Raw genomic sequence first — 22,737 nt, 5'->3', positions numbered from 1 at the left:
TCTATGTGGCAAAATTTAAAATTTTCATTGGTTATTAAGAATTATTATAAATTTTACAAAGTTGGTGATTTAAATAAGAATTACTATAAAATTTATAAAGCTTTGACGAGAAATAAATAAATGAAAACTATGTAATTGTGGATTGAAAAATTATAAATGTGATCTGGTTAATGCTAACGTTTTTTAATAATAATAAATACTTTGTTACACTATTTTGGAGAATACGGACAATCCAAAAGCCAAAAGTGTTTCATATTCCAACGTTAATTCATTTATTATAATTGAGGTTTATTTTAAAAGTAAATAATTCATTAAATGTTATAACATATACGTTACATATTATATCGTTTCTTTTCCTCTCTCTCACTATTTAAAAGAGATAAAAGAAAATAATATCCGTGGAGACATTCATGGGTTTTCCGTTCAACCATGTTTTACCGTTGTCTTTGTTTTTTTTTTTTTGGCATTTCAGGAACCATCTTCCCAATGGACGCTTGACACATTTTCTTCATGAAAGAGATTGAAAAAAATGGTTCAACAGGGGAGTCTCGTAGCTCACGTAGTTGAAAGGGGTAACGTGAAAGGTCATGGTGATGTATGTTTTCTTATCCTTTGTCTCCTTTGTACTTCTTATTTGATTCTTTTAATTAAAAGAAACATATATACAGACAAAAATTGAAGAAAATAGAGGTGAAGGAAGGAATCATGCATCTTCTTCTTTGGCTTTCCCTGATACGCTTAGATTATTGGTGTTTTAAACACACTTAATCATTTCCCTGTTAACCAAGTTCCTACAACCTTTGTTTTCAAATTTATACACGTAACTACTGTAGGAATAAATTAGTGAATCAGTTTAAATTAATATATATATACATGACATGAATTATTATATAGTATTAGTTGACAACCAAGATTATAGATTGATCAGTTACCAAAAAAAAGATTATAGATTGAGATAAAAAAATGATTAATTATTATCATTATTATTGTTAAATAATTCTTATTTATATACCGTCAATTGAACATATTGTCGGTCCTTTAGACGTTTTCTCTTCTTCGCACGCATGTATATTGAAATAAAAATTAGTTAATGATATATTAACAAATATTTTAGTTTTAATAGTATATTGAATTAAAATGCTGTTAGGATATATATATATATATAAGTCATACGAGTACCATGGGTATTAAGACGAATATTCATTCTTTACCCTCAAGATTCATGGAAATTTATTCCTTTGCTTTTAAAATCTGAAATTGGTTAAGGCGAAAATATCTTTTTTTTTTTAATTCATTCTTTGATATTTTTTAAGCGATTTTTAATTACAAATTATTTTTATTAGATGTCATCTTCATTATATTAATTTACCAATATAAATTAAAAAAATATAGAAAGACTATTCTATTATACATATAGCAACTTAGATTGTAAAAATTCATTCAAAAAGAGCAATATGAAACCCAAAAAACGGAAACGGTATTGATATTTTACTTCAAAGTATACAAAATTCTATATATTTATATTTCCGCCATAATATTTTAACAAGATATTGTTTCACCTTTTTCAGAATCATGCAGAAAATTTTAACAAATAATAAATGTTAAAACAAAAAAATAATCACATTTATTATTATTCTTCTAATTAGTATTATTGTCTTATCGTATTCTATCTTATTTATTTTTAGTGGTATATATAACTTCTTACTGTGAGCATTCTTAAACTTTTTTATTTTCATTCTATAATATTACATTCATATAACACATGAACTTAGTCATCCTTCAAAGTTAATAGGAAACAGAAATCATTGCACGTGGAAGAGGTAAATGGTTGTCAATTGAGATGGATGAAATTGAACCCATCCCATTTGACCGTACAATTTTCCGCAAAAGAGTCACAATTCTTTAACGTCATAAATGATAATATATGTTCCATCATCCGCTTTTTATTTTTCTATGTTTCCTATCCACATTTATGTTTTTTAACAATTTTATGTGTGTGAACTTTGGCAACACCTATTCTGGTCGGGAAATGCAATAGAGATTCGAGAACTTCAAATGGAGTGGATTGTGAGATTTTTCTAAACCTTTGTTTTCAAATCTTGAATTTATTTTTCATCGAATTTAAATGTTTGAATAATTTTTGACAGTTTAATCTTCTATCTATACTTTTAATTTCTGAGGATTTTAAGAAAATTTGATATTGTGATGCGTTCATATCTGTATCTAAAATAAAGAAAGAAAAGTTTAATGTTTTTTTTTTAAAAAATTAGGGATCTCACAGCGAGTTCATACCCAGTTAAAGTCAATGTTGGGAACGGTGTCATCGTCCTTTACACTATGCTCGCTGGAGCTCCTCCGTTCGGCAAGATGGTGGAGTATGAATTCAATAAAAAAAATATTACATATTATTAGTTTGATTTATTAAAAATATATTTATATGATTAAATTTTTACAAAATCATATATTTTAAAAACACATACAAGTAGGAAAAAATTATGTTTTATTTCTATGTAAAAAAAATAGTTATAAAATAATACTGAAAATGATAATGTTAAATATGATAGTTATCATTTAAAAACTTTACATCTATATATTTGTCATAGAATATTTTATTGGATTGAGTTTTCTATTTATTTGTAGATGATGCTGTGTGAGTAGTAGAATATATTATAAAATAATAAACATATTACTTGATTTTATATAATAATAATAAGATAATGTTTTTCAAAAAGTGTTAATTTGATATAATAATGAAATTTGGTTTAAATGACATGTTGAAGATGAAGAAGACGAAGACTGTTGGAGAATTGGAGTGTTTTTTCCCTGAATTCACTCCAAAAGGAGTGTAGATGATGTATATACATATAAAAGTTACAAATTTTATGAAAATAAAAAGTAACAAAAAAAATTTATGACTAAACATAAATGAAACGTAAATATATATGATATACATGACAAATTTCAACGTATTACCAAAACAATGAGTTCAATTCAACTCTTTTTATACAAAATATATTAAAAATAATTTAAATAAAAAAATTATAATAACATCATTTTTAATATTATCCATGAACTAAATTTTTTTATAAGATCGAAAAAACATATCAACAACAAAACAAATAATTGATATTGCTCTTATACATGGTTCATACAATACTCATATTTTCATATTTTCAATCATTATTCAATCACCAACATATTCGAAACAACTATTGACATTACAAAAAGGATCATTTTCGATTAGAGATTATGTTATACAATGATAATAAATAAAAACCGAAGACAAAATATTAAACAACTAAGTGTATATCTGTCACGACTTATTTTTAATCATGGTCAGTTGTATGTTACTCTCTCTTCCATATAACATCTACAACAGGAATACAAATCCTAGCTAGATCATACAGAAAACTCTAATGAAAAAGATACGCCTATAGACAAATTTTCAACATTGTAAAAACCCTAAGGTTAGATTAAAAAAAAAACTCATATCCAACTCCTTTTATACGAAATACATTATAAATAATTGATTTAAAAAATACGATGTATTAAATTATCAAACAGTACATATAATACAAGATTTACAGTTGAAAACATTAGAATAGTACATTAAATTGAAGTGTGTCAAGAAAAAATGTTTCAAAATCATGCAAAAAAACAAAACAATGGAGATATATTCCTCATTAGTGATTTCAACACATATACTACACATATATAAAGATAATTGTATACTATAACAATACAATGATATTTATATTATTTCATTTTTCATATATACATATGTTTATTGATATAATAATACAATTTAACTTTACATAATATATATCAATTTCTATTATATTTATATCAATAATTTTTCAAAAAACTAAATATTTTATATTAAAAAAATAAACCGCGCATCGCGCGGGTCTTATCTAGTTTAGATATAAGATTTTTATGTAACGTCCAAACCAAATCGGCAGCGAGTATGATAAGCTTTTGGGAAAAAGGGCTTTCCTTCAAGTGGGTCTGGATGCATGAGACTTGACCACGTGACGTACGGACAATGGTTTCTTGTTTTTTTTTTTATTAAAAAAAAGCGTTTCATAAGTATAGTATTAAAGTGTTTGATTAACTAAATGGTGAAATAAATATGCTATTATAAATCTATAACCCAATATTTCATACAATATATATATATATATGTGCTATTATAAATCTATAGAATAAAAAATTACGGAGAATTAGAATTATCATTTATAAAATTATATTTTTCTAATAGAACTAGGTTTTCTCTCAAATCTTGTACTCTCTTGCAGTTGTACAACAAGCGAAAATAAATTAACAAAATCTTTTGATCATGTTATAAATCTTTCATACAATATATATATATATATATATATATAACATAGTTAAAATTAAATAAATGGATTCAGAAGCATGGCATGTTATCTTCTGCATGCATATGCTCTCTGACAACTACCAAACCCTCTTTGGACTTACATTTTCAGGCATATCATATATACTACGTGGATTCACTTGTTTTATTCTCGCCATTTTGATTCTCACGATTCCGTACAAAAACTAAATATTTCAAATTGTGTTTTTTTTTGTTGATATAATATTTGCTGGTGACATGGCCACAGTGTGACGCTTATTTGACATTATAATAAATAAAAAAAAAAACTCCAACGAATTGCGTCAGTTACCGAATTCCGTTAATTGTCTAACCTCGTCAATATAGTTGTACGAAAATTTAATAGTTTAAAAAAATTTTGATTTATTTATTCAAAAGTTTGAGAGTTCATACATTTATTTAGTGTATTTTCAAAAATTCATGATTTTAAATTTATAAAATTAATTATCTTTTTTCTTTGTGGTAATATTTATATATTTTACCATATTTTGTTTCTTATATAGAGTGTTCAAATAAATTCTGTGAATATCTATATAATTTGTAATAAAGATACTACGTACAAATAATAGCCTGCTGCTCACTAATTCTTTAATTGACCCTTTAATCACTCCTAGAGACGCGTTTTTATTTACATTTACGTCTCATCATATGCTTTCCACGTACCACATTCCGTCTTCTACGGCTTTTCCCATTCCGTACGTACAGCCAACTAATGTCACACATTTTTTTTTAAATAAATGTCAGGACCATTATGATAATTATACACTTACAATTGGACCTAAACGGTTATCCAATTATTAAATATTCGATTTTTTTTTTATAACCAAAGCAGTTAATATATTTGGTCCAACTGCTTTTTTTAGGCGGTAGTACTTGTTTATTGGAATCTCATTGCATGGAAAATTTTATTTGTACCAAGATGATAACATTAGTTTCTATATAGATATTTAAATATATGATTATATTATGAAAATACAAATTTGACTTTTTCAATCTAATGTATGAGATATAAATACAATTATAAGCCTATTTCGTTTTATTTATCTTCATATCTCATATTGTGACATATATCTTAAGACAAAATCAAATATTGAATATAACTTTTGTTACAAAATAGTGTGTTTTGCAAGTTGTAATAAATAATGTAACATTACCTTACTTATCTGCTGTATAGGCACCGGGCCTCGTGGGCACTTTTGACAAGGCAAAGCATAATCAGCTAAATAATGATACGAATATTCTGAATAAATATGGACCCACCATTGCATCGATTGGATTTCAAACGTCGGATTTCAACTTGTTAACTAATTACTATTACTACTTAATAATTAATTAAAATGTAAAATTGTAATTCTATTTTTAAAAAAAATTAAATTTGCTTTCCGTGGAGAGACAAAGTGCTTTGACGAAGTCTCACGCAACAGATTCGCATGTCTCCAATTCTACAAAAGTTTATCTTATTAACTTGTTTATTGAATTTAATCTAAAGACATATAGTAAACATATTTTTTAAAAATCGAAAATAATTTAATCGGAGCTGCTTTTATTCCAAATGAAAAATTATAAATAAATAAATAAAAATTTAATTTTGAAACAAATATTTTAAATAAAACCCGAATTTTAAAATAACCACACTAAATAAAATCTGATGTATAAACTTTTCTTTTAAAAATAAAAAATTGTGAACTCTAATACTATGGAAATGAAACCCAAAATATCCAATTCGGCGGAAGATTACAGAAACAAATTTCAAATGATATGGGCACTTTATTGCAGAAAATTTTGTAACAAGAGTTGTAATGTTGACAGACCAAAATACTAGTACCAAATGTTTATGATTTCAGCATTTTCTATAGTAAATGATAATTTTGTAATTAGCAAATAATCATTGGAGATATTATGGTTACGGTATTTACAAGTTATTAAACCAATATTACTCGTGAATTATCCTAAACTAAGCAAATGAGACACCATCGGTAAACCTTAATGTAAGGATCACAACATTATGATTAATGATGTGATATATCAAAGAAATAGAAGAGAAGTGAGAGACTGACCAAATTGTTAGAATAATTTTGAATATACGATTGGTATTATAATTGATTTTGTATATCTAAATTTTTTATTGGATAATTGTAATCGATTTTATGGAAACCCAAGGCTTTGTATTGATGGGGTTACACCAAATTTCCAACTAGTAGATTTGGTAAAATACTTTCTGAAATATGGATTTTTAATAGAAAAAGCTAATAAAATAATATATTAGTGGGGAATTTTCGAATATATACCACATTGGCATTTATTGCATTTAGTGAATCGAGGAAAATTGAATTTACAATTGATAGAGGGCGTAAGAACAGAGGTGCTCCAAACAAATCCTCCGATTCAACTCGGGATGACTCGGCATTACAAAAAAAGAGTAGAAACCCTAATTGCCATCTCCTATTGGTCAAACTTTAATAATAATTAGCAAGAAACTGGTAAAAAAGAGAGAGTTAACCCTCTAATTATACCCATTAAAAAAAAATCTCCCTCCTAATCAAAGCTTTTGATGATTGGTGACTGAGTTGGGTTCTCCGAGTCAGCCTCAGCACACGGATTTGTCCGCAATCCCAGGAAGCAACGGCCGCGAATCGCCGAAATAATCGATGGTCTTCGTCATCCCGAAGTGGGAGCACCTCCGGAGATCCTCTAGCGTCGTTAGCTCACATCGCCCGGCGGACTCGGACTGAGTCACAACTCGGACAATTTCTTCGAACAGAGACTCGTCGCAGGGGATTGCTAGCGGGCCGACCTGAGAGAACCCGTACTCCTCCTCCGCCTCCATGAGCAGCCGCCGGAAGATCGGATGGTTCAGATGCGTCAATCGCACGACGTATCTCCGGCGGCTCGCTCCGACGCAGACAGCAACGTGTCCCGGCGGCACATCCGACGGCGCCACGGCGGATGAGAAGGTGGGATCGGTGGTGACTCCGGCGGACTCGACGTGCGCCTTCCTCCGCCACTGCTTCAGCATCTGACGGATCCGAACAATTCTTCGGATCTTATTGCATTTACCCATCGCCGGCGACATTGTAAAAAGCTGTTTGGCTCCCGGGAAAGCGAAGGAAAGTATGAGAGAGACAGAACAAAAAAGATTTCCGGCGGGGAGAGTAAAATGATGGGAGCGGGGGATATAAAGGTCGGGCGTAAGTGAAATACCCCTCAAGTTTATGATAATTACGAGATTGCCTCTGTTGCCACTTGGTTAAACTAAAGGTTAAAATGACCACTAATCAAACTTTTTTTTATCCATTATAATTATATTAAGTATATTATCGTTTCTAAGTTGTCAATGAAAGGACATCACTCTATTGCCATTTTATTTTATTATTCTTAAATTCATTGTCCATACCACAGGATTTTGTGACTTCGCGTGCGATAATATTAAAGAATAAAGTTAAATATTATATTGTTTGGCTATAAATTTAACTTTTATAATTTAAAATTTCTCAGCTGAATAAGGAAAATAATTTCTCACAACTTCGAAAATTGAAACAAAAAAAAAAGATTATCCAAATGTTCAAACTTCAAAGTATAAGCGGTTGTGAAATAAAATAAATTAACGCTTTTAAAATTAAAATTGGCTGTAACTTTAGTTTTTTTCCTTTAGAGAAATTGAAAACAACTAAAATCATCCCCTCCTTTTTATTGATTAAAAGTGCAAAAAAAAGAAATTTATTCTATAGAAACACTTTGTTATAAGTTGTGAATTATAAATTTAACTTTTATAATTTAAAATTTCTCAGCTGAGCAGAAAAATGGTTAGATAAAATTAGTTAAAAATGAATGAAAATTAACTGTCTTTTGGCTCTACGGCAAAGCGTCAGTCGTAATTTTCATATTGACCAATCTAGCCACTAGGGTGGACAATATCCCAATTTTATTTTTAAATTTTGTAAAAAAAAATATTATATATATATATATATATATATATTCGGATTTTATATTAGTTATGGTTTGGTACTTTGGTGTGTTGTGCAAGCCCATTTAGATTTACGTTTATTAAAATATTTATTTAATTTTTTAAAATTATTTTAATTTTGATTAAAATTTGAATGTTTTAATTTTTAGAAAAATAATATGCAATCGATTTTTTAGACAATTTTTAATTAAAAACTCTAATGATTCCATAGGGTAAAAAAAGGAGAAGGAAAAAAACTCTAATAACCGCTTAATTAACAACCACATCAATAAATGAGATTTACCATGTCAAAGAGATTATGATGCATTTCTATCTTTAAATTCACATTATTGCCTTAACACTTCATAACTACGAAATATTGTTTCTTTTTGCATGGTGATATTTATAAACATACGCATGACGTGATTTATTTGAATTTTTAATTAATCAATGATTAATAATTTATTTTCCATGTCAAAGAGTTTATGATATATTTCTAACTTCAAATTCACATAGTTTTCCCTAAAATTAACACTTTATATCTATGAAATGATATCTCTTTTTTTTTCTGTAGGATATTTATAAACAGATCATGGTGTGATTTTATTTTAATTTTTAACTAATCAAATGATTAAATCTGGAGAGTATATTTTTATCTTCAAATTCACATTGCTGTGCTAAAACGTTAACACTTTATTATATTTATACATTTATATAATGTTGTCTCTCTTTGTGCAGGGATAATTATGAACAGATCACGTGTGATTTATTTTAATTTTTAACTAATCAAACGATTAAATCTAGAAAACTCCTTAATTAACAACCACATAAAACGGGATTTAGCATGTCAAAGAAAGAAGTTATGATATGTTTCCATCTTACAATTCACATTATCGTCTTAATTAAAAGGTCAACATTTTATATTTACTAAATGTTTTTTTTGTTTAAACATTTACGAAATGTTGTCTCTTTTTGTTTAGGAATATTTATAAACAGATCATTATTACATTATGTGAGTTATTTGAATTTTTTAACTAATCAAATGATTATATTTCTACACATTTACTAAATCGTTGGTTAGAAGTTAAATCTAGAGAACTTAATAAGTTTCGATACACTTCATTACCATTATAACTGGTTCAACATGATAATTTTCATGATGAGAGTGATATTTGATTTATTTTCTATCATTAAAACCAAATATTAATTTATATATGGTTGTAGATGAAATTATATTGCATGATAAACATATGGATTTGAAATGACATCACATTCTTCGATAAATATAATCAATTTTCTGCATGAATATTAGTATATAGTATAAAATAGGGTAAATATTTAATTTATGTTAGAAATTAGGGTGGACATTAAGAACCGAACCGAACCAAAAAATATGATATTTTTTTTCAAACCGAACAGTCTAAAATTTCTGAACGATATTTTTTTAAAACCGAATTTTTTAGGTTCAAACCAGACCGAATTTTAAAAAATTCGAAAAACCCAACAATTCTTAAAAAGATATAATTTTTTTTTAATAAAGATCGAAACCGAACTGAACCGAATATAAAATATTAATCGATTGATACATAATTTTGTAAAATCCAAAGAACCGAATCGAACCTCTTCGAACTGCATATCGAAACGTCCACCCCTATTAAAAACTTTTTACAAAATCAAAGCTGTAAAAAAGTTAAAACTGTGTAGCAAAACATTTATAGGAATAATGAATATTATTTAGTAGAACAATCTTTTTATATATTTTTTTGGGTACCAAAACAGTTATTTGGAAGGTGGAGATAAATGGGAATTGAAAAGCAAAGAGAAAAATCAAAATAATGATTAAAAAAAGTATTTGGTGGGGTTGTCATGTCATGTGTTGGTTACTTGCACAAGACTGTACAAATTGATCTGCTTGTCTCCCGTAATCTTAATTAACACAGTAATCGTGATTAGTTTTGATAATCTCGCAAGATCTTAGGAATATATGGCGGGTCCCATTTATTTGGACTAACTTCATATATTAAAAAAAAAATATACGAATTGAAAACTGGAATCCAATAACTTTTTTTTTCCCATTCGACCAATTATTAGTTTTTCTTAATTAAATACCACAAATTTGACAAAGAAAAATGTTCCCACATTTATGGTTAAAAAAGAGATAAATTAGTAAAAAAAAATGTTTCAATATTATACTATAAATGTCTCACAAATGGTTTCCCAAAAATAGTTTATATCTGCCACTAATTAGATCCCATCGGCATTAATTCTCATTTTGATTATTTTCAATTAATGATTGATCCGGACATAAATAAAAAATTAAGATTCGGTAATGCCCGTTTAAATAAACCCACAGGATAAAACAATGTCGGGGGGACAAAACAGTTACAGAAGCAACGAAATTGTGTTAAGAGATTTGCCCAAATATAAGGGAAGATTAAATTATGTCTATATTTTAATTACTGAAAACAACATGAGATTAATTAAAATAAATGGTTCATGTGCTTTTGTATAATTGAGCCTAACCGTGCAGGTGTCTGGCCACGTTCATAGGGAGACTACCTATTTTTACTCATATGCCACCATGCAATTTACATATATATATACGATATTTGGATATCCGATCTAATTTTTGGATTAAATATCTAAATATCGGGTTATATATGCCAATAGATTATTCAACGGTCGAAATCGAGTTTGGATTGATGTAGGTCTTAGATGGATAATCAACGAATAAATTATAAAAATTACATAAATATCATTTAGATTTAATATATTTACAAATTAGCATGACATATATTGGGGTCGGATATGGAATGGGAAGATAAGGCCGATCTCATGCTCGGCCCAAATATATATTTATCTTCACTCATGACGGTGGAAATTATAATTATTCAATTTTATTCAGTTTGATTTATTTTAAATTCGATTATTTTAATTTTCAAAAATTATAATTAAAAAATATAATTATTCGATTTTTGTATTTAGATTTTTATCCCATTATATTAGTTTTCTAAAAATTATAATTATTCGATTTTTTTACTTTGTTCAGTTTAGATTTAATTTTTTTAAAAAATTAATAATCATTTAATTATCAGATTATAAATCTTTATTATTTCATATTATTTTTATATTAGATTATGAATTGGACCGGGTTGGATCAGTAGTTGGGCCAGGCCCACCAAACGTTAGGAGATTCTAACAAGCTTTCTTCTCTCATTCGACTTTTTAAAAAAAAAAAATCGACTGCAGACAAAATTCACATCGATCGCTGCGAAGCGAATTCCGTCTCTCCCCAAGTTCCGACGACGCCATTATTCTGATCCGAGAAAAACTCCGAGATGTCTTCGTTTTGCGGCGATGAGACGGCACCGATCTTCGGCTTCCTTGTCGATGCATGTGTGCTTCGTCTTCTCCTGTAATCTATGCCTCTTCTCTCATCTGATGTTTTTTTTTTTCAATTTTATTATGTTTTTTCCCCTCCGCCTGACGTGATCATGAACGTGGTTTCCTGGAAAATTTTCTAAGATTCGTTTGATTGCTTGGACATATGTGGATTGGACATATATGGAGTAAGTAACTGGGTTTCGTTCTGGATAATTTTCCTGATCGATTGAGAAATATGTCCTTTAGGGTCGATCTACATCGTGACGAAAACTTTGTTCGGTAGATTTTGATCGTTCGATGCGCTTGCACCATCATGTATCGCACTTTGGTCCATTCCTATTTGGACATATATCTAAGGAACAGTTTATATGAATTAGGTTACATGTTTTAAAAGACCCTGGGAATTGGAATCCATTTCCATTTCTACCGAACATATTTTTGAAACTGCGATCTAGCGATGAACATTTTATCTGTTGGGCAATTAGTTCTTGAGCTTTCTGGAACTGTTGAACCTTGGCATGGTCATTTGATCTCTTCTTAATATAGTTTAATCTGATTTGGGTTTGAATGCTAATGTTATTGTGTAGCTTGATATGATTGCTCGCAGATCCAAAGTCATCGCTCCTATGGAACCGAACCTTCAAACATATGTAAGGACTTTGTTGTCGTGGAGTCATATGACTCTTTTTAACTCTTTACATTCAGTTTAACTCATGGCCTCGGTTTTGTCATTTTCAGGGGCCAAGTACTTAGTAGTCTAAAAGTCCAAAAGTAAATCAATTGTATCAAGAGAAAGGTAATTTATTAGGACAAGAGAATAAGATACATTCTAAGCTCCAAATTCCGTGATGGTTATTGTCCATATGTCTCTCAAGATCCATTCTAAGCTCCAAATCCCGGTTGCAATGGAAGTAACATTCTCTTTCTTTGTGTTGTTTCCAGGCAGCTGGTGTTAACTTCAACAGCAGCAGATCCAAACATTGGTAAGGACTCTTGTTTTCTATTGGCTGCAGCTAGTAAACTTGCAATGAACACTCTCTCTTCTTCTTCTTCTTCTTCTTTTTTTTACTTTAATGGCATGTCTAGGTGCTGTTTATGATCTTAGCTCCTGAATATAAGATTTAATGGCCGAGTGTATTTGGATAAATTTAGTTCAGCTTCGGGTATTTTCTCAGGTACCCGAACTTGGGTGATCAAGGCCTTCGGGTACAGGTCTGAGTAACAAACCATGTTATCCGTTCGGCATTCGGGGTACCCTAAAATTTTTCGATGGACTTATATTTAGAAAAAGGATAAAGATTACAAATGAATGAATAGTACTATCAATATTATAAGTTAAAGGAACACACACCACTCTCGGTTGTGAAACCCAATGTGGTCAAAGCACTGAACAAGGTCCAATTTTTACGGGAAGAAATGTGTTTCGAGCCAATCTATTGTATGACATAAACATGACGCAATTTGTTGTTTTGTCTTCTGAAACTAATGATTTGATTCTGTCTGTCTGAGGAAAAACCTTTTTTTTTTTCCATTTCTGTGCAGATCCATTATGCTCATACCCAGATGGAGAAACCTCTTGTGCCTGGAAAAACATTCTTTGGTTCCAAAGATATCAGCCTCATCGGCGATGATAACAAATCACGCATCGTTTCATTCGACGTGTGTTTTGTCTGAGAAATGGAAGAAACAGTGGGATTCTAATGATAAAGCTCCTAAGCGTGAGAGACCTTCCAAGAACCATATAAGGTATACTGTAAGACAGAAGCGTGCTGATGCTAAGAAGGCTCTAAACCATCTTCTCTTCCACACCGGGAGAATACAAAACTCGTTCCAGGATGAATGGAACTTTGATTCTCCGAAGCAGGAGAAGCTGAGTAAGAAATGTAAACCTGGACGGGGTAAAAAACCTAGTGACAAAAAAACAAAACGGTGGCACTCACAAGAAAGTTTCTCCGATGATTATGATAGCGATAACAGGTTCGAAGCTACATTCGGGAGAAGAACATATAGTTGGTCATTCAAGTACGGTTCTTGCTCTAGGAACTCGGGCTCTTCAGGGTTCGAATGGAGAGAAGGCTGGAACTGGACGAACCAGAGGACGAAGAATCGGGACGATGAGTATTGGGATGAATCTCTGAGTGTCGGGTCCCGATCCGACAGGACAATCCTGGGTCTGCCCCTGTTCGGTCCGCTCAAGATCGAGGATGTTAAGAAAGCGTTCCAAGAAGCGGCTTTGAAGTGGCACCCGGACAAGAACCAGGGACCTTATCAGGACACAGCTCAAGAGAAGTTTAAACTCTGTCTCGGTGCTTACAACTCACTCTGTTCTGCATTACATCAAAGTGTATAGATCCACTGGTTGTATGAGTTCGGTAGTTAGTAAGTTCAAAAGGGTAGCTCCCATTTTTTTGGAAGCTCCACGGATCTTGTCTGATGCTTAGTATCGTAGGATGTCTTCTTGTGGCGTAGATCTCATTCTCTTTGTGTTATTCTACCAAACCCATGGTTGTATTTTTACAATTTATTGTGCCCAACACTCATTCATGTACAATTATATTTATATAAAAAAATGAATATTATTTACTGTATGAGATAAGTGCCAATTCAACTCAATATTTGCAAGTTTAAAGTTTAGGAAAAATGGATTTATTCAATAATGACTGTCCATGTCTGATATTACAATATCTTTATAATTGTACATGATATTACAATTTACGCTGCCCTGAACATTTGTATTTTACAATATCTTTATCATAATATCACATGTGTAATTTGGTTTCTGCGCCAAAGACAAAATATAAATTTATATTTTTGAAGAAAGTAAATGTAAACTGTAAATTCTTCTTTGACACCATGAGATAGTAATGAAGAAAACATTATAGTTTGTTTACGATTCGCTGATGCACGAGAATCCATGAGATAGTAATAAAGAAAACATTATAATTTGTTTTGTAATTTTAATCATATCTTCAAACTTTGGTAACCTAGCCTAATCATGACTCATGGGTCTTGCGTCCCACATCATTCGGGATATATATATATATATATATGGGTGGACCCATGTAGAAGGGGGCATTTGCCCCCACTTTTAAATAAAAAATATTTATTTTCTTTATAACATATAAATTAAAATCGTTAAATGCCCTCGTAATGAAATTAAATTTGTTTCCCAAATTATAGTTTATATATATATATATTATATATATATGGATGGGCGGAAACTATACTACCTTTTTTTTGGATAATATAGATAGATAGAGATATACGAATGAGAGTTTCAAAATTACAAGACAAATAAATAGTATATTCAAATAGAATAAAATTATAATTTTTAGAAATTAGTCTAAATATCTTTTAATTATTCTATTAGATTATTTTAGTTTTTATTTTTATTCTAATATTATTATTCCGGTCTAAATTTTAAAATGTATTCTCTAATCCTTAAACTTTAAACTAATTTTAGAATCTAACAAAATAAATTTTAACTTTTAAACTTATGATCTAGAATTTATAGGTTATGATTTACATTTTACAGTTTAGAATTCAAGGTTGGTTTATAATTTAGGTTTTAGAATTTAAGATGTTTAGGATGCAATTAAATTGTCTGTGTCCCCATAAATTGATATATTTAATTTAATGAGACCGACCGAATGTTACACCGAGAGGACAATCATTTGCCATAACCTTCGTCTAATATTACAGCAACTTTATCAGAGATTCAAAGGCCAAAAAAGACACAAAAAGGCCACCCAATCTTCATTTTCCTTTTCACTATTATTGTAAAATAAGTAAAAATAATAATTAATCTAAGTTTTACAAATTAAAAACAATATGTTACATTGTCTACGTAATTATGCTTATGCAATGGGATAGCAACGATATATATATGTAAGAACAGTAAAAAAAAAGAAGAAGTGAAAGGGACATGATTAGCCACAACATAACCACAATAAGGTATAATAAAAAAAATTGCATCGATGGGTTATATCTGGATTAATTCGGTATAATTTTTTGTTTAAATTTCATATTATTCCAATTTTATTTCTTTTTATTTCAGTTTTTTTTTCGATTTGATTTGAATCATATTCGACACTAAAGGTATATTAGATATTACAGATTGGTTCTTGAGTTTTTTTTTTTTTGTTAACTGTGGTTCTTGAGTTTCTAACCGTGGAATAGCCATCACACACTTATATAATTAACCGTAAAAAGAATTCAAAGATAAATAAAAGATCTTTTCTTTAAGTTGAAAAATTCTTAATTAAAGACCCGTCAAGGAATCTTTCCGGGAATTTTACTCAAATGACCCACTTGGGTCGCACCTATTTCACGTGTATACCAGAAAAAACATAACACTTTTTTTTTGCGTGAAAAGACGAAATTACCCTTAATGAATACGCGATTTTTATCCGTTCGAAAACAACTTCGTTATTACGACTTCGTAATTAATTCTAAATATAGTTACAATTGATTCTAAAAAAGGTGGCAAAAAAATCATCTATCTTATTTTAGTGGTATATCAGTTATATGTTAGTTGTAATAAGGTCGCAAAAAATAAAACGAAAAGGGTATTTCGGACTTTTCCAACCGAAAAGTGGGTTAAAATTGAATTTTTTTTTTTTCGGTGGTGTACACTGAAATTGCTGCGACCCAAGTGGGTTATTTGAGTAATATTCCCAATCTTTCCCAAGTGGGTTATTTGAGTAATATTCCCAATCTTTCCCCAGAGAACAAAATCAATTTGTTTACGGAAATTCAGTCTCGTCTCATAGTTATTGACAGTGAATTAAAAATATGAATTTCAATTTATTCATAATCACATAATGATATGCTCAAAGATATTTGAATTTTATCTCTCCAATCTTGAAATAATTTGTTCCACATCTTCGTCAAGGAATATTACCAATATTTTTTGTATAATAAAAAATAAAAATGAGTTACCAATTCAATGGTATTTATAACTCTGCGTGCAGTGTGCACAATCCCCGCAGAGTAAACGTCCGTTTACCGCCGTCAACGCGTTTTCTTTTTTCTTTTTTTTTTAAATATTCTATGGAGCGAGAATATATATATATATTTATATTATTGCATAATTGGCATATATATATATATATATATATATATATATATATATATATATATATGGAATGGGGTGTATAAAAATCATTGTTATAAAAAAAACTATGTTTCAATCATTAATAAAATATAAAAATTGTTGGAGATCAATTAAACTATTTATTTAAACTGCAACAAAATATGTTATTAATTTTTTTTATATAAAATTTTATTTCAGAATCATATATTTTTAGATATGCGGTTAATTAGTCTTAATTTGCTTATTTCTCTATTATATATATACACACACGATGGTGATGTTCACAATTTTCTTTGGATACGTACTAGAACCGTGACAAACCTTCTTTCTCCATTATTTTTTTTTATCATTTATTTTCTTTTGTAATATTGTTATTTTATAAAGGGAACAGATAGGAAATGAAGTACGCATGCATTTAAGGTCAAGAAAGTGCATAAATATAAAATATGCATATTAATGTATTTTTTATAACGACGTTCACTTGTCCTTTAGCCGATTTAATTTTTTGGATTGGGAATCAGGCTCCAGACAATTTTTTTTTTATACATTGGGAATTCCGGCTGCTACCTTTCGAACGCACTGACCGAGTAAACCCAAGCCCACACACGAGCCTGCAACACAGCGTAGGAGGTAAATCAGCTATAACTGACCGGCGATAGGTGAGCGGGACCCAAAATTTTGAAGATAGACTTTCTCACCATGTGTATGTGTATACATGAAACTTGAATCGTATATTACCAATTCCTAAATTCGTAAGTGTATTCCAAAATTTTGTATTAACTATATTTTATTTTGCATACGTTAATAGGTTTGTCTCACACATATGTACTGTATTGCTGTAAATATACTATAATTAATCACTTGATGTAATACTATATTTTTTACCTATAAATCCAAATATAGAAAGATATATATATTATAATTAAATCCATAATTTTTTAAAATATGAATTAAAAGCTCATCCATTAAACATCAGACTTCCTTAATTATATCATATTTTCTTATTTACTCATTTATAGGTTCTCACTATTTCTTTTTTTTTTTTTTGGAAATATCATATTGAATATACTTGAAGAATAGGGAAAACCCCGAGCTCTATTGCTTGAGACTTGAGAGCACATGTCTTTTGGTGGAAGGTCATGGATTCAACCCTTCAGAGTATGAGTTTTTCTAGAATTTGTCAGTTTCGATTGATTTACATGTTTCACGTGATTTTTAGACTGTTGCGTGTGAACAGTGGATTTGCTCTGCACCCGAAGGGTTGTGTTGGTTTTCTCCATTACCCTATATATATATATATATGCTCGAAGAATAAAGGATACTTATATGAGGTGTACATAAAAATTATTGTTTTATATCTAACGGATGGGGTTATATGGACTATTATACGATTATGTTGAGCAAATCTTTGGGGATCATAATTTGCATGCGCCATTGTCCGCACCTACCGTATACGAAATATACACATGTATATATATATATATACATATATAGATATGTGTGTACATACGTATATATACATATATATAGATGTATATATTGAGTTCCGAGGAGGATGCGGAAACTTGAAGAAGTTTTGTCATCATTTAATGATGCAATTAATATCTATCGACGTGGAAAACCGACGGTAGTTGCATAATAAATGTTTTTTTATTGAAATGACATTTGTAGCTACAAGACCTCATTTAACCAAAACGTGAATCATGCATGCATCGTGATTGCCCCATCACCATTTATTCTATTTTGATGGAGATTAAATAATCCAAAAATCCATTGATTTATATTCGAAAAATAAATAAACTTACTGATATTCCACGATCTTATTTAAAAAACAAGAAAACAATTATAAAAGGTATCTCATTAAAATAATGAAAAATCAGACATGTTATTGTTCGGTGTGTCCATTAATGCATAAAATCAATTAGCAAAATTTATTGTAGAGACCTAACAATCCTTTGTCACCTTGGGACATAAAATCCGCGAAAATGATAAACACGTGTCCGTCTTATAGCCATTGAAGTAAACCAACAAAACATAAACGTGGCATATTCTAAGCCCTGAGATCACAAATTCTTGATAAATAAACTGACCATTTTATATAAAAAATAAATAGATATATCAAAATATGAACAAATTTTAAATTGAAAATAGAAAATAGTTAATTTTTTAATTATTTAAATTTTAATTAGAATTATTACTAATTAAAGGTGGATACGATTTTTAATTTTTTTTAATCAAACACATTTAATATAAAATATAAATTTAAAACAAGAAAATAAATTTTGAACATACATTTTTAAAATTAAAAAGTTTAAATTTAATATACATTTTAAGAAATATGAAATCTAAAAATTTAAAACAAGTCCAACTTGAATATTTTTTTTTTCAAAATTTAAAAATTTAAAGCAAAAACAAAAGAAACGCTTCAAATATCGACCGCTCGTTTTATCAAGTTAGAATTTCTTCAAAATTATCTCAAACCGCGATGGCGAAAAAAAAAACAACTAAAACAATTGGAAACGCAGATTGAGTGGTAACCACTAACAATGCCACGTAGGACTGCCACGTGTCTGCTCGCGGTGAAAATGCTGCAGGACTGCCACGCGGCGAATCGACGGTGAAAACGATAATCCGTGACGAGAATCCGAGTCGTCCCGACTGAAATAAAAGAACGTCTCAGCGTGAAGGGCGGGCTGAAACATTTCATCAGGATTCGGTTCTATTTTTTTTTTTTGGTCAAAAGAGGGAGTTTACTTTGGCCTTCGGTCCAATCTATATCTTTCTGGATCCGGAAGCAGCGTTTGAACACACAGCTTTTGGCTATACCTTTCCCTCCCCATATGTCTGGATTCGAACCCCTGACCTGGAGGAAGAACACCCTCGATTCGGTTCTATTTATTTAATATATTTTTTTTATAATATTATATATATATAAATAATTAACTTGATTTAGTTGCTAAATATATGTCATATATAATAATATCAGTCTCATTATTGTTTTGAATAATCGAATATAAATGAATTTCGTAGGAAGGGAAATGCGTGCATTATCAGATTTGAAAGTTTTTCCCCATAGTATGCAACAATTGTACACTTCGCTTTTACCAAAACACATTTTGTTGCGTTTACGGAAAATAAAACCCAGGAATTTTTTTTCATTATATATATATATATATATATATATATATATATATAAATTAAATGGGCCCCACGGCCCAAATCCAACCTCAACCCAGTCTTCGCCTCTGTCTCCCCCTATATAAACGACGCGTTTCCCTTCATGCAACTCTCACCGTTCACGCCTCCCCTCTCTTTTCCATCTCGTTTACCTGCGTTTTCCCGAGAAAATTCCACATTTTCTTTTTCTCCCCCCAGAAAAAATCCACTTTTCTGCATGGTGACGGGACCTCTCGGGGCGTAGGTTTGATTAATTTGGTAAATTTCCTTTTCTTTGTTGATGGGTTTTTAAAATTTTGTTGACCTTCTCCTGAAGAGTCGACGTGGGTACTCTAGGGTTGAGTCGGGTCGTCAGGGGGAGTTTTCACGGCGGAGATAGATTCATCTTCTGCTTCTTCTGAGGGGGTTGGCCGGGGCTCCGGCCTCGGCGGGTTTCAAAGCCCTCACGCTTACAATCTCTGCAATCTGAGATAAAATTCATCGATCCAGTTTTTTTTTCCTTTTTCTTGATTTTATTTTACCCGATTCTTTGCTTTTTTTTTCATCCTTCTGGGTTTCGTCGAAAATTTCTCTGCAAGTGGATTTCTGATTCGTCGCTGAAAGGGGAAGAGGATGCCGGCCCTGGCTTGTGTGGATGCTGCCGTCGCGCCTCCCGGCTACGCCTTCTCCGGGGATAGCTCCCTTCCCACAGGCGGCGTCTTCTTTCCGGCGATCACCCCTGCCGCCGCCGCCGTCGGTGGGTCCCCCCATTGGTCGCCGTCGCTATCCGCTTCGCTCTACCGGATTGACGGATGGGGCGCTCCTTACTTCACTGTCAACTCCTCCGGTAACATCTCTGTTCGTCCCCATGGCTCAGATACCTTGTCTCACCAGGAGATTGATCTGTTGAAGATCGTGAAGAAGGTTACCGATGCCAAATCCTTAGGCGGTCTCGGTCTCCAGCTCCCGCTTGTTATGCGGTTTCCGGACGTCCTGAAGAACAGGCTCGAGTGTCTCCAGTCGGCTTTCGATTTCGCGATCCGGTCTCAGGGCTATGAATCTCATTACCAAGGTGTTTATCCGGTGAAATGCAACCAGGATAGGTTCGTCGTCGAGGACATCGTCGAGTTCGGGTCGCCGTTTCGGTTCGGGCTCGAAGCCGGGTCGAAACCCGAGATTCTCCTCGCCATGAGCTGCCTCTGCAAAGGTAACCCTGATGCTTTTCTTGTCTGCAATGGCTTCAAAGACGCTGAATACATAACATTGGCTCTACTTGGTCGGAAACTGGCCTTGAACACGGTGATCGTGCTCGAGCAAGAAGAAGAGCTCGATCTGGTTATCGATCTGAGTAAGAACATGAACGTGAGGCCTGTGATTGGGATTCGTGCGAAGCTGAGAACCAAACACTCTGGTCACTTCGGCTCGACATCTGGTGAGAAGGGCAAGTTCGGATTGACCACGACGCAGGTTGTTCGTGTCGTGAGGAAGCTCGAACAAGCTGGTATGCTCGATTGTCTCCAGCTCCTGCATTTCCACATCGGTTCACAAATTCCATCCACTTCTCTTCTCTCTGATGGCGTGGCTGAGGCTGCTCAGCTTTACTGCGAATTGGTTCGGCTCGGTGCCCACATGCGAATCATCGATATCGGCGGTGGTTTGGGGATCGACTACGATGGATCCAAGTCCGGCGAATCCGATCTATCTGTTTCCTACAGCATCGAGGAATATGCTGCAGCTGTCGTCACGGCTGTCCGATTTGTCTGCGACCGGAAATCGGTCAAACACCCCGTGATCTGCAGCGAAAGTGGCAGAGCCATTGTGTCTCATCACTCTGTCTTGATCTTCGAAGCTGTCTCTTCAACTGGACCGGTCAAGCATGGTGTTGACCAGACCGACCTCCAGTTCATGCTCGATGGGCACTGGGAGGAAGCTCGGTCCGATTACCAGAATCTCTACTCGGCTGCCATCCATGGAGATTACGAAAGCTGTCTCCTTTACGTTGATAAGTTGAAGCAGAGATGCGTTGAAGGGTTTAAAGATGGATCGCTGAGTATAGAACAGTTGGCTGCGGTTGATGGGTTATGCGAATTGGTTCTAAAGGACATTGGTGGATCGGATTCGATCCGAACATACAACGTTAATCTCTCTGTGTTCACTTCTATCCCGGATTTCTGGGGAATCGAACAGCTGTTTCCTATAGTCCCGATTCAGAAGCTCGATCAGAGGCCGGGGACCAGAGGGATCTTATCGGATTTGACGTGCGACAGCGATGGGATCGTTAACAAGTTCATAGGCGGAGAGTCGAGCTTGCCTCTGCATGAGCTGGACAACAATGGCGGCGGGAGGTATTATCTGGGAATGTTCTTGGGCGGGGCGTACGAGGAGGCGCTGGGTGGGGTCCACAACCTGTTCGGAGGGCCAAGCATGGTCCGCGTCTCGCAGAGCGATGGCCCGCACGGCTTTGCGGTGACTCGAGCCATGCCGGGCCAGTCCTGCGTGGACGTCCTCCGGGCGATGCAGCACGAGCCCGAGCTCATGTTCCAGACGCTTGAGCACAGAGCCGATGAGTTCTGTAGTAACAGCAGCAGCCATAGTAGTAGTGATCTCAACAATAATGGCGGCCGAGACAACGATGACGATGATGACGTGGCAGCTTTGCTGGCGCGGTCGTTCCACAAGATGCCGTATCTCGGTTTCTGCTACTGCGACGAGGACGCAGCGGTTGAAGCCGCTGTGGTGGCGGGTGGAGGGGAGAGCTGGGCT

The 22,737-nt window shown here is 32.4% G+C and overlaps 3 protein-coding genes across 4 annotated transcripts in view; 2 read left to right on the top strand and 1 right to left on the bottom strand.

The window, feature by feature from the left end:
* Positions 1-6,669: 6,669 nt before the first annotated feature.
* LOC104819631 (auxin-responsive protein SAUR40-like) lies at positions 6,670-7,538 on the bottom strand. Its single transcript, XM_010549780.1, has one exon. The coding sequence runs from the start codon at positions 7,467-7,469 to the stop codon at positions 6,984-6,986; it is 486 nt and encodes a 161-aa protein (XP_010548082.1). The 5' UTR covers positions 7,470-7,538; the 3' UTR covers positions 6,670-6,983.
* A 4,050-nt stretch (positions 7,539-11,588) lies between these two features.
* Positions 11,589-14,193, top strand: LOC104819630. Of its 2 annotated transcripts, XM_010549779.1 has the most exons (6): positions 11,589-11,754; positions 12,311-12,373; positions 12,462-12,519; positions 12,666-12,706; positions 12,899-12,974; positions 13,266-14,193. In XM_010549779.1, exons 5-6 carry the CDS (start codon positions 12,952-12,954, stop codon positions 14,071-14,073), a joined length of 831 nt encoding a protein of 276 aa, XP_010548081.1. In that variant the 5' UTR covers positions 11,589-11,754; positions 12,311-12,373; positions 12,462-12,519; positions 12,666-12,706; positions 12,899-12,951; the 3' UTR covers positions 14,074-14,193. The 2 variants fall into 2 exon arrangements, 1 of the variants encoding a protein (XP_010548081.1); XR_772838.2 differs by lacking the exon at positions 12,899-12,974.
* Positions 14,194-20,102: 5,909 nt separating this feature from the next.
* LOC104820175 (arginine decarboxylase 2-like) overlaps positions 20,103-22,737 on the top strand; it is a 7,023-nt gene continuing 4,388 nt past the window's right edge. The window contains exon 1 of the mRNA XM_010550545.2: positions 20,103-22,734. Coding sequence (XP_010548847.1) covers positions 20,608-22,734 — 2,127 coding nt within the window. The 5' untranslated portion in view covers positions 20,103-20,607. The remainder of the gene's footprint in view (positions 22,735-22,737) is intronic.

This window comes from Tarenaya hassleriana, unplaced genomic scaffold (assembly GCF_000463585.1).
Source record: "Tarenaya hassleriana unplaced genomic scaffold, ASM46358v1 Cleome3, whole genome shotgun sequence".
NCBI lineage: Eukaryota > Viridiplantae > Streptophyta > Magnoliopsida > Brassicales > Cleomaceae > Tarenaya > Tarenaya hassleriana.
This window is presented reverse-complemented; position numbering and strand designations above follow the sequence as displayed.

Coding starts and splice junctions, on each gene's coding strand:
- LOC104819631 (XM_010549780.1), bottom strand. CDS start 7,469: ATGTCGCCGGCGATGGGTAAATGCAATAAGATCCGAAGAATTGTTCGG.
- LOC104819630 (XM_010549779.1), top strand. CDS start 12,952: ATGTTATCCGTTCGGCATTCGGG. Junction 12,975..13,265: donor TTATCCGTTCGGCATTCGGG/GTACCCTAAAAT, acceptor ATTTCTGTGCAG/ATCCATTATGCTCATACCCA.